Source organism: Molothrus ater, chromosome 6 (assembly GCF_012460135.2).
Source record: "Molothrus ater isolate BHLD 08-10-18 breed brown headed cowbird chromosome 6, BPBGC_Mater_1.1, whole genome shotgun sequence".
Lineage (NCBI taxonomy): Eukaryota > Metazoa > Chordata > Aves > Passeriformes > Icteridae > Molothrus > Molothrus ater.
Genome location: NC_050483.2, coordinates 27,171,509 through 27,185,995, shown reverse-complemented (window position 1 = coordinate 27,185,995; position 14,487 = coordinate 27,171,509). Strand labels below are relative to the sequence as shown.

General features: G+C 41.6%; 1 protein-coding gene across 1 annotated transcript in view; it reads left to right on the top strand.

Annotated features, from left to right (window-relative positions):
- Positions 1-6,691: 6,691 nt before the first annotated feature.
- Positions 6,692-14,487, top strand: part of PAPLN (papilin, proteoglycan like sulfated glycoprotein) — a 43,344-nt gene continuing 35,548 nt past the window's right edge. Inside the window, exons 1-2 of the mRNA XM_054515312.1 lie at positions 6,692-6,811; positions 12,411-12,473. Of these exons, the coding sequence (XP_054371287.1) occupies positions 6,692-6,811; positions 12,411-12,473 (183 nt within the window). The remainder of the gene's footprint in view (positions 6,812-12,410; positions 12,474-14,487) is intronic.

The following is a 14,487-nucleotide window of genomic DNA, read 5'->3' as shown; positions in this document are numbered from 1 at the left end:
GGTCCGTATCCAAATTACTGCTATTTTCGGCTTTTAAGAGTCTGCTTAACTTTGCCTAGACCCAAATCTAGCTGTGAATTGCATTTAAGTTCAAAGTTTCTTTTGTCAAAAACTTATTTGTGAACTGTGATTCAGGCTGTAGTTTTAAAGTAAATGTGAAGATAAATACTTTTTTTTCAGAGTTAAGAACTTACTGAAAATTAATACTGAATGGATCTGTGGATAGCTGTCTCTCTTTTGATATGGTATGATGCCTACAGCTAAAATAAAACTAGTTACAAAGGGCTCCACCCCTGCAACAATTTTAGGCACAGTTTGGAGCTCGTGTGTGCTCACACACAGACTACAGAAGCTACAGAAACAATTCCATGGCAGGCGTGCCTGTGTGCATGCTTATGGTGCTGGCTCCCCAAAGCAAAAGTGAAAACTTTTGAGAGGAAACTGAGAGGCTGAAGGGGTTAAATGAAACACAACTCTGCTTTTCCTGTGCAGTAAGGATTAGTAACCAAACAGAAGCAGGGGAGAAGAGCACTGAAGTGCCACTGTTTCAACAAGAACGATTGGAAAGGGAGTTCTGGTGCTTGAGTGCAGAGTGTCTCCAACTTTTGTGCTCACCTGTCACAGACACATGCAGAAGGTAGGAGCTGACTTTGTGTTCTGGGCTGCCTCCTGATCCCTCTACCTGGATATCTATTCTCTATTAGTCATTTCAGTGCTGTTCCTGTCCTTTAAACTATTTTTCATTTCCCATAATTTTTCCTTTCAGTTAAAAGAGTACAGGGTAGAGGAGAGACCAGAGTCCTTATGACTGCAGAATTTTATTTCTCAGAAGGGAGGGAAGAAGATGCTCCGTGAGCTTTGTGAACGCGCGTACCTTTGGCACGCAGTTAATCCCGGTGGGACTTCAGCGCTGTTCCTGACGTTGCGGCTGGGGGGAGCAGGAGGTGCCCGGGCGGTGCCGGTGTGGCAGGATGTGGCAGCGTGCGGGGATGCGAGCCCGCCGGGGTCACACACACGCTCCCTTGGCACGGGCTGCGAGGCAAAGGCAGCGGGGCTATTGACGGCAGAAACGGAGCTCTGGCACGCAGGATCAAAGCCTGCCTGGGTGCTACGGCCCCTCTAGCCCCCGGCTGTCAGCCCTGCAGAGCTCCGCTCCTGCTCGGGGGCCAGCAGGTGCTGAGGGCAGGCTGTGGCCCCGCGTCACCCCGTGCTGCCTCAGCGGCGTGAGGGGAGCCGGGAGGGAGGCCCGGCCAGACCGCGCCGCCGGAGACACCAGACCTGTCTGTGAAAGGGGACCGGGTCTCATCCCTGAGGGAGTCTGAGGTGTGAGGCAGGCCAAGGTGGCAGCTCCAGGGATGCAGGGACCTGTCCTGGCACGGAGGTAATGGTCTGGAAGCGATGTGGGAGGGCAGTAGGTTTGCCTGGTGCGCTGGGTGCTCCTTGTGCGTGGGTGGTCAGGTGGAAGTAGAAGAGCGGGTGATTTGAAACTGAGTTTCAAACTTTGATGAAGGAAATGTTAGCTTTGAATGGAGTCTCTAGGACGAGGAATAGCTAGTATTAGTACAGGAGCTTAGGGAGATGGTGTGCTTCTTTAGGTCTCCCTGTAGAGACCTTAAAATGAGTTTGTAAACGCCTTTGTTTGTTACTTTGGAAAGTGTCTACGCAAACACACGTTTACCCTTCCTACATTGTACTTATGAGGCCTTTCAACCGTTCCATTGTAAACTGGCCTGCAGCTTACATTTTTTATCCTGGCTTCCCAGAGATGTACCACACACTTTAATGCCAGAGCATTCCCAGTCTCTGCAGCCATGAAAAGCCATTCTTTCCCAGGTGCAGTGGGAGGATGGGCCAATGTGCTACAAGCCATGTGTGTATTGGGTAGCCTCACTCTGGGCTTGCAGGACAGATGCTCTACCCTTACAGGGAGCAAAGGGAGGTGTTTGTGATGGGCAACAAAGGTGGATAAAGTCCCGAGGTGTCTTTGATATGGCACTAACTTAAACTAATATTTGCTCATGTCAGTGAATTAATTGGTTGGTAAAATGAAAAAAAAATTCAAAAAATTCAAAAAAAATTTAAATTAATTTAAATTAATTAAATTTAATTAATTTTAATTTTTTTTTTTTAATTAAAGCTTCTGTCTCTGGAAGCTTTGTGCTTTTTTTCTGTCCAGTGTGAGATAACTGAGACTTGTATTTTGGGTCTATTTTTAGGTTCTTATACAGTGTGAAGTGTCCTGACACCTTAGGGGTGTTTGGTTTTGAAATATTTTTCTCCATGAGTTTAAGCACTTGATGGAAGCCCAGAAATGCTGGGCTTGGGATAGTTTATTTGTAGCATTTGCCTATTCCAAATCTGGTTGCTAGTAAACAATCCATTCTGAATGTAGTATTTGATAGAACATATGTGATGAGTGATTTGAGGTGATTTTCAAGCAAGGATGTAGAGCTTTGTTTGCTGGTCTCTGTATGCATTTATGTTTAAAAGAATATTAGGCAAAACCCCAAATTGTCTCAATTTTAAGGGAAAGTAGCCATCACTGTATAAAGAACTTAGGGAATGGATGATCTCAAATGTTGCTCTGTTCAGTAAGTGCAGCAACTTCTGATGCAGATCACTCCCCTTTGGCTTTGGGATGGGCTCTCTCAGATCCAGCTGCTTACCAGCTTGGTAAAGAAGAGTGCAGGTAGATCTCACCTAATCTAGCTGCTTCAGGGATTAATTGCTTCTCAAATTAGGCACCAAAATTCTTTTGGAGTCTAGGTGAATGGCCATGTCCAGACTTGCTAAAAGGGTTGAGAAAACTGGAAAGCAGCTATGTTGTTGCCACTGGTTTTCTTGGTAGCACCTTTTGAGTCAAAGGTGCAAAGTTTATTCTTTTTGTTCTGTTGAATAGGAAACCCAAAAAGGGAAAAAAAAAACAAAAAAAGAAACTACCCCAACCTTGATTGTGAACTCTTTCTTCTGAATAGAGAGTAAATAAGGCAAAATACTGTTCTGTGCCTCAGGACATGTAGAGCTTAGGCTACCAGAAGGCTTTCTGTTTGTTCACTGGGGACCTTAAACGTTAATAAGAGGTTCACCATTTTGTTCATTTGTGTATGTACCTAGTGATTTATAATTCGCAGCAAACAAACAGGTTTTTTTTTGTAAGAGGATAGGTGCTCTGTTTTGTAGGATAACAGCACCTAGAAAAGACATGATGCAATTACAGCAGTCCTCACAATTAGCATTACAGGCTCATCATTAGCTGAATAAAGGGGAAGCATTTTCCCAGTGGCATATTGATGTTCAGTGAGCACCAGAGGAAATAGGTTGCTTTGCTCTTAGGTCTGTGGGAAAGATGATGCAGAAGTGCTGTGAGCCCTGCAGTGTACCTGGCACAGCTGCTGAGCCCAGACAGTGACAGATGATTGCTTGGATTCAGAACAGTCATTTGCAGTTATGCCCACTGTATGATGGACTTGTCAAAGGGACTTATTTCTCTCAGAATGATGCTCTGCTGGATGCAGCTTCACAGGCTCATTTTTCAGCACTCCTGGATCTGAACTGTGATTTGTTGTGGTCCAGTCTTGTCTTGGACAAGGAATAATAAGGGTTGCTAGGTATTTGGGAAGGGACTTTTATATTAAAGTACTTGAGTTGGTGTCTACTCATATGCATAGCCTATGATCAAATAATTTGTTTATGCTTTCTCACACAGTAACAAGCTCACCTTCCTGACATGCAGATGTGGTGTATAGAAAACAGGTGCCATCCACAGATTGTTTATTTCTCTGCCTAGCCCTTAAAGCAATAATTGGAGGCTCTGGATTGGGCATCTGTGGGAGAAACCAGCTTCAGAGCAGAGAACCAATTTATTTTTAGATCACACTGTTGTCATTTCGCTGTGATCACACCGTCGAGCATGTGCTTCCTTTGAGAGCTCTCCAGGCACTGCAGTGTGATCACACCCTCCTAAGATCATTTTTTATGAAGTTAATTTTTAGTGACAGATGAAAGATGCTAGGGCCAGTATTCTCAGAGATAGCAGCCCCAATTCCACTAGCACATATTCTCCCTCCTAAATTTGTCAATCTAAAGTTCTGGTTTAGATTGTGATTTTGTTCCATTTTTGTTTCTTTTAGTTCACCTCATGTTACTCATCTTTCTCTTGCACAGTAATGTAAGCAAGCCCACAGATTTCTCTGGGGGAATTTCTGCCTCATACCACTGAAGGTGTGTCTGCATCACAGTCTGTAGGAGCAATTCCTTAGGGAAGAGATGTACCTGTACAAGTGTGGTGTGTTTGGCATGTTTACATATACATATATACAACTGAGTTAGCTTTAAATGAACAATACTATCTTGGCTTCCAGAAACAATGTAGAGGCATCAGCAATCAAAACCCACATGAGGTTCAGGGTAAATAGTCTTGTGTTTCCCTGTCTATTATTAGTCCTCCAGCAAATTTATTTAAAGGTTTTACAGGTGTTCCCTGTGCATATATACTACAAGCATACTGTTGAATGTAGTGCTAACATCCTCTCAGTGAACACAGATGTGAATCTTGCAAAGAGAGGCAGAGAAAAATTTACATGGTTTTAAAATCTCCTCTTGAAATAACCCTCTATTTTTATTTTTAACCCATTGCACAGCACAGAAATTACTGTTTATATTTAGGATGGAATAAATTTAAATAAATTTGAAGCAATCTTCTAGCATGAAAACCCTTTATTTTCCTAAAGAATTCTCAACATTTTGAATTGTAAGAGATTAGTGTCAGCTGGGTAACATGCTCAGGTGGGGGTTGGCAAGTGAAGTCCCTCCCACTGTAAATGAAGAGCAGGTTTGAGACCATCTGTGAAAACTGAATAGGCACAGGTCTGTGGGGCCTGATGAGATGCATGCCAGGGTCCTGAGGGAACTGACTGATCTGGTTGTCAAGCCACTCTCCATAATATTTGAAAAGTCATGGCAGTTAGGCAAACTCCCCAGTGACTGGACAAAGGGAAACATTTTTCCTATTTTTAAAAAGAGGATAAAGGAAGGCCCAGGGAACTAAACACTAGTGCCTGGTGCCCAGAGGGGAGGTTGTGGAGCAGATCCTCCTGGACACAGTGTGGAAACATGCAAGACAAGGAGGTAATGCAAGATAGGCCAGTGTGGCTTCACTAAAGAGCAAATTCTGCCTGCCCACCCTGGTGCCCTTCTGTGGTGGAGTGACTGCAGTGGCTGACTAGGGAGGACTGATGTCAGCTACCTAGAATTCTGTAAGGCTTTTGATGTGGTCCCATATGAAGAACTTGGCAATTCTCCTGGATTAAAAGCTGGACATGAACTGCCAGGATGTTCTCACAACCCAGAAAACCAACCACATCCTGGGCTGCATCCAGAGCAGCATGGCCAGCAGGGGAAGGGAGGGGATTCTCCCCTTCTGCCCTTGTGAGAACCCACCTGGAATAATGTGTCCAGGTCTGGGCACCATAAGAAAGACATGGAGCTGCTGGAGTAGGTCCATAGGAGGCCACAAGATGCTCAGAGGGTTGGAGCACCTCTTCTGTGAAGAAAGGCTGAGAGAGTTGGTTGTTCAGGCTGGAGAAGAGAAGGTTCCAGAGAGACCTTATTGCTGCCTTCTGGTATTGAAAGAGGACTTAAAGATGGTGAGTCACTTTTTATGTCGATGGGTAGTGATAGCACAAGGGGTAATGGTTCTAAACTAAAAGTGGGCAGATTTAGACTAGATATTAGGAGGAAAATCTTTATTCATAAATTGGTAAGGCATGAAACAGGTTGGCCAGGAAAACTGGCAATGTCCCATCCTTGGAAGTGTTCAAGACCAGGTCAGATTGGGCTTTGAACAACCTGTTCTAGCAGAGGTGTCCCTGTCAGGGGGGTTGAACTAAATGATCTTTAAGGTTCCTTCCAACCCAACCCATTCTATTATTTATAAACAGCACCAGTGCTCAGTGTCAGGTGATATTTCAGGTCAGGCTAAATAACTCATAGAAATGAAGCTTAAGCTGTGACAGGACAGTAGTAAAAGACTGTTAGAAATTCCTCTTCAATTATGCTAATGTTTGGAGTATTATATCCTTGTCATGTATTTTCCATAGGCAGTGCGTGGCTTCTTTTAGCAGTGTCTAAATCAGTCTGTGTGCTTGTCATTATCCCTACATGCTCCCAGATTTAATTAACAGCTAAGCACAGAGAGACTACCAAAATAGAAGTCAGAATCCTATCTTTACTCCTTATAATAAATCCCTTGCTGCAAACCTAATAGTGGGAGGCTAGTTGCATAAAATTGAATCTGAGCTGATATTAATAGGTAGACAGAAAATTGCCCTCATGAAATACTGTATTAGCTCCTGCAAAGGGCTGGTATAGTGATTACATTTGCTTGGAAGATGGTGCTTTACTGACCCAAGCCTGAGATACATCACTGTGGATTTTAAAGAGCCAGAAGGAGGCAGGTCTGCATCTTCCCCACCTACTGATAGGGTATGGTGTGAGGCCTTACTAGAATCTCTGTGTGTTGATCTTGCTCTTGAGCCTAATGATTTTTCAGCTACTGTTTTGTGTGATTTCAGTGTTCAGACATTGCTGTGGCTTCCCCAGGTGTTGCTGAACTTTCTTTTGCTGTACAAGTCCTCTGTAAAAAAATGTCAGTCTTTGTCAGCCACATGAAGTGATGGCCTGGTGCAGATTCATGTTAGGAATCAGCCCGAAGGCTGAGTTGAAAGCCATTGATAGAGCAGGCTCAAGGATGATGCTGTGTTACCACTACTCAGTTCTCCAGCCAGCTGGTGCTCTGCTGCTGTGCTTGTTAGTAAGTTTTTAAAACTTTTTTTTAATTTAACAAGGTGAATTTTAAAGATATTCTAGCTGAAAGTTTGTCTTCCATAATATGCATAACATGGCTGAAAGTGTATCCCAGTGGGATTACTTTCTTGATGAGGATTCTTCAACTTCTAACATGTATTTAGAATGAATTATTAAATCTGGACACCAATGGTAAAGACACCACCATAAAACTTATGCTCGGACAACTTGTGTTTTCTTTGTTTTTTGTCTCCTTTCCCATTAAGCCCTTTCAGACAGACCTGTGTTTGCATTCATTTATAAACATTTATCCTTTGCTTTGTATACAAGCAGCTCTTCATGGATGTGGTTCATGGCATGGCCAAGACAAAGGAAGTCCATCATCCTTCTGTTTTAATGGGCACATAGACATTATTTGGCTTATCTGCCCTAACCCAAAGGACATAAGACACATGATTTTCTTTGAAAATTTGTCCAAAAAAGGGATGATTTACTGTGTTTGGGGAAGAAAAGAGGCATATTAAGAAGTATCTTGAATGTGATACCATCTGCCTAAAGTGGTGATTTGTCTCCTGGTTCCTCTAGGCTGTGTGATGTGGTCCTTGTGCTCTCCTCACTCAGCTCACATCCTAAGCAAAGGGACTTTTTTCCCTATCCTTGATTCCTGTTCCATGGAGCCCCTTTGTCTCCCCACCTTCATCTTAGCTTCTTTTTCTGTGTGTATGTTTTTCCTTTTTAATTCTTCCAGCAAAAACTTAAAAGGTGCTTCTCAGTTGTCAAGGCAAACAAAAGCAAGCTGGAACAAAGATATGCTGGATGGTTTTTAGAGCAAAGCAAAAATCATAATGTCTTTAGAAAATGTAGTGACTCTAAAAGCTCAAAGACTGCTCTCAGTCAATGACTCAAAAATTTCTGTCAGTGAATAACAGGATGATGATATGTTGCCCATTCTGGCTTCCCACCTCCTTCAACCAAATTTCTAAAAATAAAACATCAAAGTGAGATCTGATGTGTTAAAGGGGAGTGAGTGCAGGAAAGGGAAGGAATTTCTGAAAACCTGTGAGTAGTGGGATCCCTGTGGCGACATCTGTTTTTGTGCTGCATGTGCTAAGCTTTACAATAAGCCATTTCTGTTGATATTGCAGCAGGTAAATATTTATTGCCAGGGTGGCCAACCTGTATCTCAGAAGCTGTGCATGCAAAGGCAGCATCTGTGTCAAGGTTGCTTCAAACTGAGTAATTCAAATTCCCAAAAGGGAGATGAAATTACTTGTAAGGACCTGCCAAAGTCAGTAATGCTGGGTGGCTTTGCCACTTACCTGCATGTCCAGCTAAATCTCATCTAGATTACACAAGGAGGAACCCTGAAGGGATCTTTTTGCCTTCTGCCTATGAACCACTCCTAGAACAATCCCTGACTCACACATATGATCACGCATGTGATATGTGTTTTTGGCCAAAGATGATTTAGAAATGTGGTTCACAGGCCAAAGAAGGTTGATCTGTCTTGTGTGCTAAACAGAGAATAACACTGGCTGTCCAATTATTTTCAAAAAGAATAGAGAAAACCTGATACATGTGTGAGCAATGGAGCTCATGAAACTTGTTTTATTCTGACTTTGTGATCTGATTCTGTAGTGCCTAAACAGCTTAAGTTCTTGCTTACACAAGGCTAAGTTATTCATAACATTACTTTTAAGTTTGGATTTCCTTCCTGTTGAAAAAGTCATCATCTAAATAGATTAAAAGTTCAACACTTCTCTTCATCCTGGTCCAGTATCTTTTCCTTCAAAATGTAATTTTATTGCTTTTGAGACCCTGAAATTAGACAACTGATTCAAAGTTATTTTTTCATATATACACATATTTTTTCATCTATATACAGGCAATGTATATATGTTTCCCCAAGAACATGGATGTTAAGAGGTGGTTTGAAAAAGTGGCCAAGTTTAAGTAAGCAATTTTATTTGTGCATTGGAAGGCAGGATTTACACACATAAAGTAAATATAGGAGTCATTAAAACTGTCCTTGATTCTAAAACATACTCCTGGTCTTCATGAAGATTTGACTGATCTTGCTAAGCCTGCCTGGCCCTAGATAAGAGTTTCAAACTAAATAAAATATTTTTACAGCAGCACACTGCTGGCTCCACTATAGAGAATTCTCCAAGTCTGCCCATCTGTCTTTTCTAGAACTTCTGTTTGTAAAGGCAGAATCTTCTTTCCTAAGTGGGTTCAGTGTTAAGCCCTGAAACAAGGTGCTTATCCCAGTTTCCAGTGGTAATGGTGTTCTTGTGTTCTGTTCAGTTAGGAAATTCCAGTTATCTCCTCTGTGGTTCTCTCACCCTCCTGTTTTGGAATAGAAGGTTCCTGAGCTGTTAAAGTTAGATCCCAGTTTGAATTTCTCCCAGTGTTTGGAGAAGCTTGGGTCAGCATCTCCTCAAGAAAACAGTCTAGAGCTCAACTCTGAAGCTGATTCTTTCTGACCAAGCTCACAGATGGCTGGAACCACTCCCCACTTCAAGCCTTTTATTCATCTCACCTGAGCACTTATGTCAGATGTGACTGCCTAGACAATTTGAATTTCTTCTGGTGTATGGGCAGAGGTTTCAGCTGGGCACACCTCTATTTCTGGTCAAAGATTCTGCTTGTTCCTTTCTTGTTGTGATCTCATAAACCCTCTCCCTGAGATAACTTCATATTTTAGCACTATGGCAGGAATTCCTCCTTGTGAGCTTTCCAGCAGCTGTTCCATAGCTTGAGCATAAAGTCACCATTTCCCCTCAGGCTCTGCTGCTGTTTCTGGGTGGAGGAGGGGTGGAGAGGCTGTTCTAGCACACAGTGGGAAAAGGGAGCTGGGGAGGGTTGAAGAAAACTGGAGAAGGGCAGGAGGCTCAGGGAGCAGCAGCTGCTGTTGTTACAAGTGAAAGAACTGCAAAACACTGTCCTTTTCATTCCTTCCCCCGCATACTCAGCCTGCAGTGAGAAGAATGGCGAGCAAGCAGAATAAACATAGGCTGCTGTACCCCAGGTCCTACAAGGACTTAAAGGGCCTTGAAATCCAGAAACAGAACTTGACCTTTCTTTAAGGTTTCAGACAGATTCTTCAATCCCATCTATTGTGGTTGAAACTAAGGTGAAAGGAATCAATGCTGAATCCTTCGTCTGAGGAAGCTTTTAAAATAACAAGTTTGTTGATACTCAGTAATCAAATACAGGATCTTTTTTCCAGTGGGGAATTTCACAGGATACAGATGGTCCTGTTCTTCCTTCTGCCAATCCTTCTGGGAATCTCTTGACCAGTTTAATAGGTCTGGATGGTCTAAATATTTTAATGCTAAATTTGGGACATATGATAGAAATTTCCATGCAAGTGCAATGGCACAAAAGTACAAACAAGCATCAGAGCTGTAACCTCTTGCTGCTTTGGTGCACAGGGTTGTCCCATACATTGAGTTCTGACTCTACTTGTCTCCTCAGAGAATCTTTTTCTGCTGCCTGGCTGAAAACATCCAAAATTCTAACTACCTGGAGAATGGAGCACTGCTAGCCCTGGTAACCTGCTCCTCTAGCCTCTTATCACGAGCCTCATGTGGTTTGGTCCCAGCTCCCTCTCTGCCTCTTGGCTCAGATGGTAGAAAGAGCTGAGCAGACAGTTCATTAGCTGCAGAACAAGGATTTGATTTTCAAGGCCATATCTGTGGACCTGAGAGGTGGCTGGAAATGGAATATGTGAGAGAGGAGTGCTGGGGAAAAGGTGATTTTTTTTCCCTCCAGGTAGTAGGAATAGGAGCTGATCTCAAATATTTACCTCTGATGGCAACACCATTCAAGGAAGATGCTGCTTTCACAATGCCTTTTCCTAGTGCTGTGGGTGTTCAGGAGAACTTTGCTGCTTGTGTCCACAGATCTTGTAGCAAAAGGGTGTCTTCTTGCCTGTGTTTCCTCCGAGAAAGGCTAGGATGCTTGGTACAGTTGTTACAGAGATCCAGCCTGACCTGGTCACTGGCCTCTAGAGCACAGAGAGCATTCTTTACATCTTCTGGAAGGTATCCCCAGGTTGTGTCTTCCTTTATTTGAATAGCAAGAGTAGTAGTACCTGTGGGTGATAGAGGATACACAGTCTTCCCTCAGTTTCCTAAGAATTAGTAAACCAAAATTAATGATAGTCTTTTCATATTAAAAAACTCCTATATCTTCATTTTCTTATGAATCTTATGACTCAGTGTTTAGGGAGAGAAGTTTATCAGTGTTTGTTTTCCCAATTCCATTTTCTCTGCTTACTATTATTTTGTACACAGACAGGTGTAACTGATTTTTTTTTTTTTGTAGCTTTTACATCTGAAAGATAAAGTATTTAGGAACAAGCTTTTTATTCTCAGCATGGTGAATGTTGGCAGTGTTAAAATCCATCGTATATACGGACTTGGAGAGTTGTTATGGAATCTGTTCGTTGAGGCCTAAGACTATAAGAAAACTGGTTGCCTATCATAAAGTAACCTGAAATACTCAAATACCAGATGAACTAAATTTCATTTTGGGTATTTCTTGGTTCTGATGTCATATCCTCATGCAACAATGATTTTTTATCAATGTTATCATTGTTAATAGTGATACATATGCTGTATTTTATCTGAATTTAATAGGCCAGGCTAAAGAAGCTATATATGAAGTTTTAATATTAATACAGATATTGTTACAAGGACTGATTAAATAACCATTTCTTCCTTGATGCCTTTGTGTACTGTGAAAGGAAAATTTCTCCTTTTACCTTTCCTTTTTCCAAGTTAGAAAGAAGCCCAAACTAGATAAAACTGTGGTAGGAGCATCTACTCTCTCTTTTTTTTTTTCCCCTGGGCTTAGCTGGTCTCAAGGTCATGAGAAAAGGGTGATGAGAAAGAATCAGTCTGTAGAGGCTGAAGTGTCCCTGTCACAGCTGTGAGCTCTGGTGAGTGGTGGTTGGTGTCACTGCAACTCAAAAAAGAAGGATTAAGTAGCAACAGGGAATGTACCAACAAAGTTTTGTGGTCCCAAGTGTGGGCAATGTCCCAAATTCAGGAACTGTTGTATGCTGCCATACCAGCCTACATGACCTGATTTCCTTTCTAGCTCTGCAGAGGGGATGTAACTGCTCATGGTGGAATCTAGCTATAGCTGTCCATGATGAATTATGGGATTTTAAACAAGCACAACTACACAAGATGAATGGAGGGTACAGAAATCTTAACTGTGGAATTTTTTACCTTGGGTTGGTTGAAGTCATTGCAATCCTCAAGTATTTTATCAGGTGTATACGTAAAGGGGTGGGAGGGCAGACATGCAACAGCATGCACCTTCCACTGTGCCTGGGGATGGTGTTCTCATAATACCAGAGGAAAGTTCAGGGAATTAAGCACTCTCAGTAATTATATCTTGGCTTTATGTGCAGGGTGTTTTCAATCTTTGCAGATGCCTTCATCTCTTCAGGGAGTTTAGTGGTAAAACTGCTTTTCTCCTCTCCTCTTAATTTTACTTCCACCTCCATTTTTACTTCGTGGTATTGTAGCTTTTCCACCAAACAGCAAAGAAGCAAGCAATCTTGATGAGTAATTTTTCTGTTCCCACAGACAGAGATGAAGAACCTGTTCCTTCTGCTCATGCTAGCAACAACGTCACCTTCTGCATTTTCAGTAAGTAAATGCTCTTCTGAGCACTGTTACAAGAAATGAAAGATACTTCTGTTAAGAACTGTCAACATCTGTAATTCAAGTGCTTTGTAGAAAGTATTTCTGAAAGAGCTAATAGGGTCAAGTCATCAGGCCTATTGTGGCACATCTTATGGAAAGTCTAACATGGCAATTAAATAATCGAATTCTGGTAGTGCCTTTGGTTCTAAGGATGTTATCTGCAAAGCAGTAATTGCTGTCTTCTGCTTCAAAGCTAGAGAGAGTTATCACTTGAAATAAAGAGAATGGATTTTTGGTTATTTCATTATTCTCTTTTCTTTGGTCTTAGAAGTATTAGCCATGTGGTTTAGCTTTGCTGGGAGAGGTTGCTTTATGGTAAGCCAATAAGAGATATTATCAGAAAAATAATGCAGCAATTATGAACCGGGATTCATGTTCCTTTCTGAGTGAGAAGCAGGATCTTTCTGAAGTAAATGCAGCTTGAAAACAGTTTGCCTGACTTGAAGTTAAACTTTATTAGTGAGTTGGTCATCTAAGGTAAAAGATGACCTACAGAGTAGAGTGGAAGTATTAACAAAGGAAGACATTACATGGTTGTTAGGTGTAAAGTAAAAGAGAGTGGGGAAAAAAAGAGGCAATTATCACTTGGAGCAAGTGTTTTGCTTTCTAGGCCACCTTTGAAGATCGGGGATGAGACCAGAAATCAAGCCGAGTTTGTTAGTTTCCCTTGCAGATGGAAATTTGCTTAAATGAGTGCCTGCTGTCTCAAAACTAATAAAAAAATCATATTGTATGTTAAAAGAACCAGAAATTGAATTTATTCTATTCAGTTCATCTGTTCACCTGCCTATCTCTAATTTGGAGATATTGGTGATTTTTTTGGGAAGGGATATCACTGAAGTACCCTGAGACTGTGAAGGCTGACATTTCTCTGTAGCATTAGACTCTACCTCCTGCATGCATTCGATAGTTCCTCTTGAAGCCATGCTGAATGAAAGGAGAAATTTTGCTTGGCCACCACTTAAGTTCAGTATGTCAGTTTCCCTGCCATACTGCATCTGTCCAAGTCATACATTTCCTCTGAACACTGTTTCTTCATATGGATCTGCATTTCTAGGTTGAAATGCTGTTTTTTAATTTATTCTGAATAACTCAACATTGTTATTGTTTAAAGTGCTAATCTATTGAATAAACTTTTAGATGCCTTACCCAGCTTTAACAAAGGGCAGAAGGTACACAAGGACATAAAAGTTAAGGTCATACAGAAACAGTAAAAATTACTGTGAGTGCAGAGAAAGAAGAGATTTTACTGTTATTCCTATGGAGGGAAAGGGAGAAAACATGAACAAGAACAATTTTACCAGGTAGAACCAGTTTGTTTTGGCCTATAACCTGTCTACAGCTATGTCACAAACATGTGTCTAGAAAAAAACATTAAAAGGTAGGCAGATACAATTTCCCCCAATAAACTCCAGTTTATGAACCCTTTGAGCTTGAGATATCTCTCTCTCTCTTCCCTGAATTTGGTCAAAGCCTCCTTGAAGCCATAATATCAACATCCTGCTCTTGAGAGCTAAATATCAGCTACAATGTAATGATTTATTAATATTAATTAATAATTAATAAAAAATAGCAATTTGGGACAGGATTTGTGTTTCCCCTGTGTCACTTAAGTTGCCTACATTAAATCTCCACTGTCATTTTAGTGATAAATCGCTAATGCTATAATGCTTTCCCGTGGTTCTTTGCAGTAAGTCTCTGGTTTTCTGTTGTCCTTTATTACCCTGTATTACCCTTATCATCTGCTTTCATTACTTCTGTGGTTTTGGCATTGCTCATAAATGTGCTGAGGCATTCTGGTTCCTTATGGAATTCTGCTGCTAATGTCAGTTCTTGCAGTGGGTGGAGATTTTATTCCTGCTTTTGTCTTTGGACCACCTGCTCATCATCCATTGAAGAATTGTCCTTCTGACTGCTTAACTTCCTTCAGAGCTTTAGGTGAAGGATTTTTTGGAAG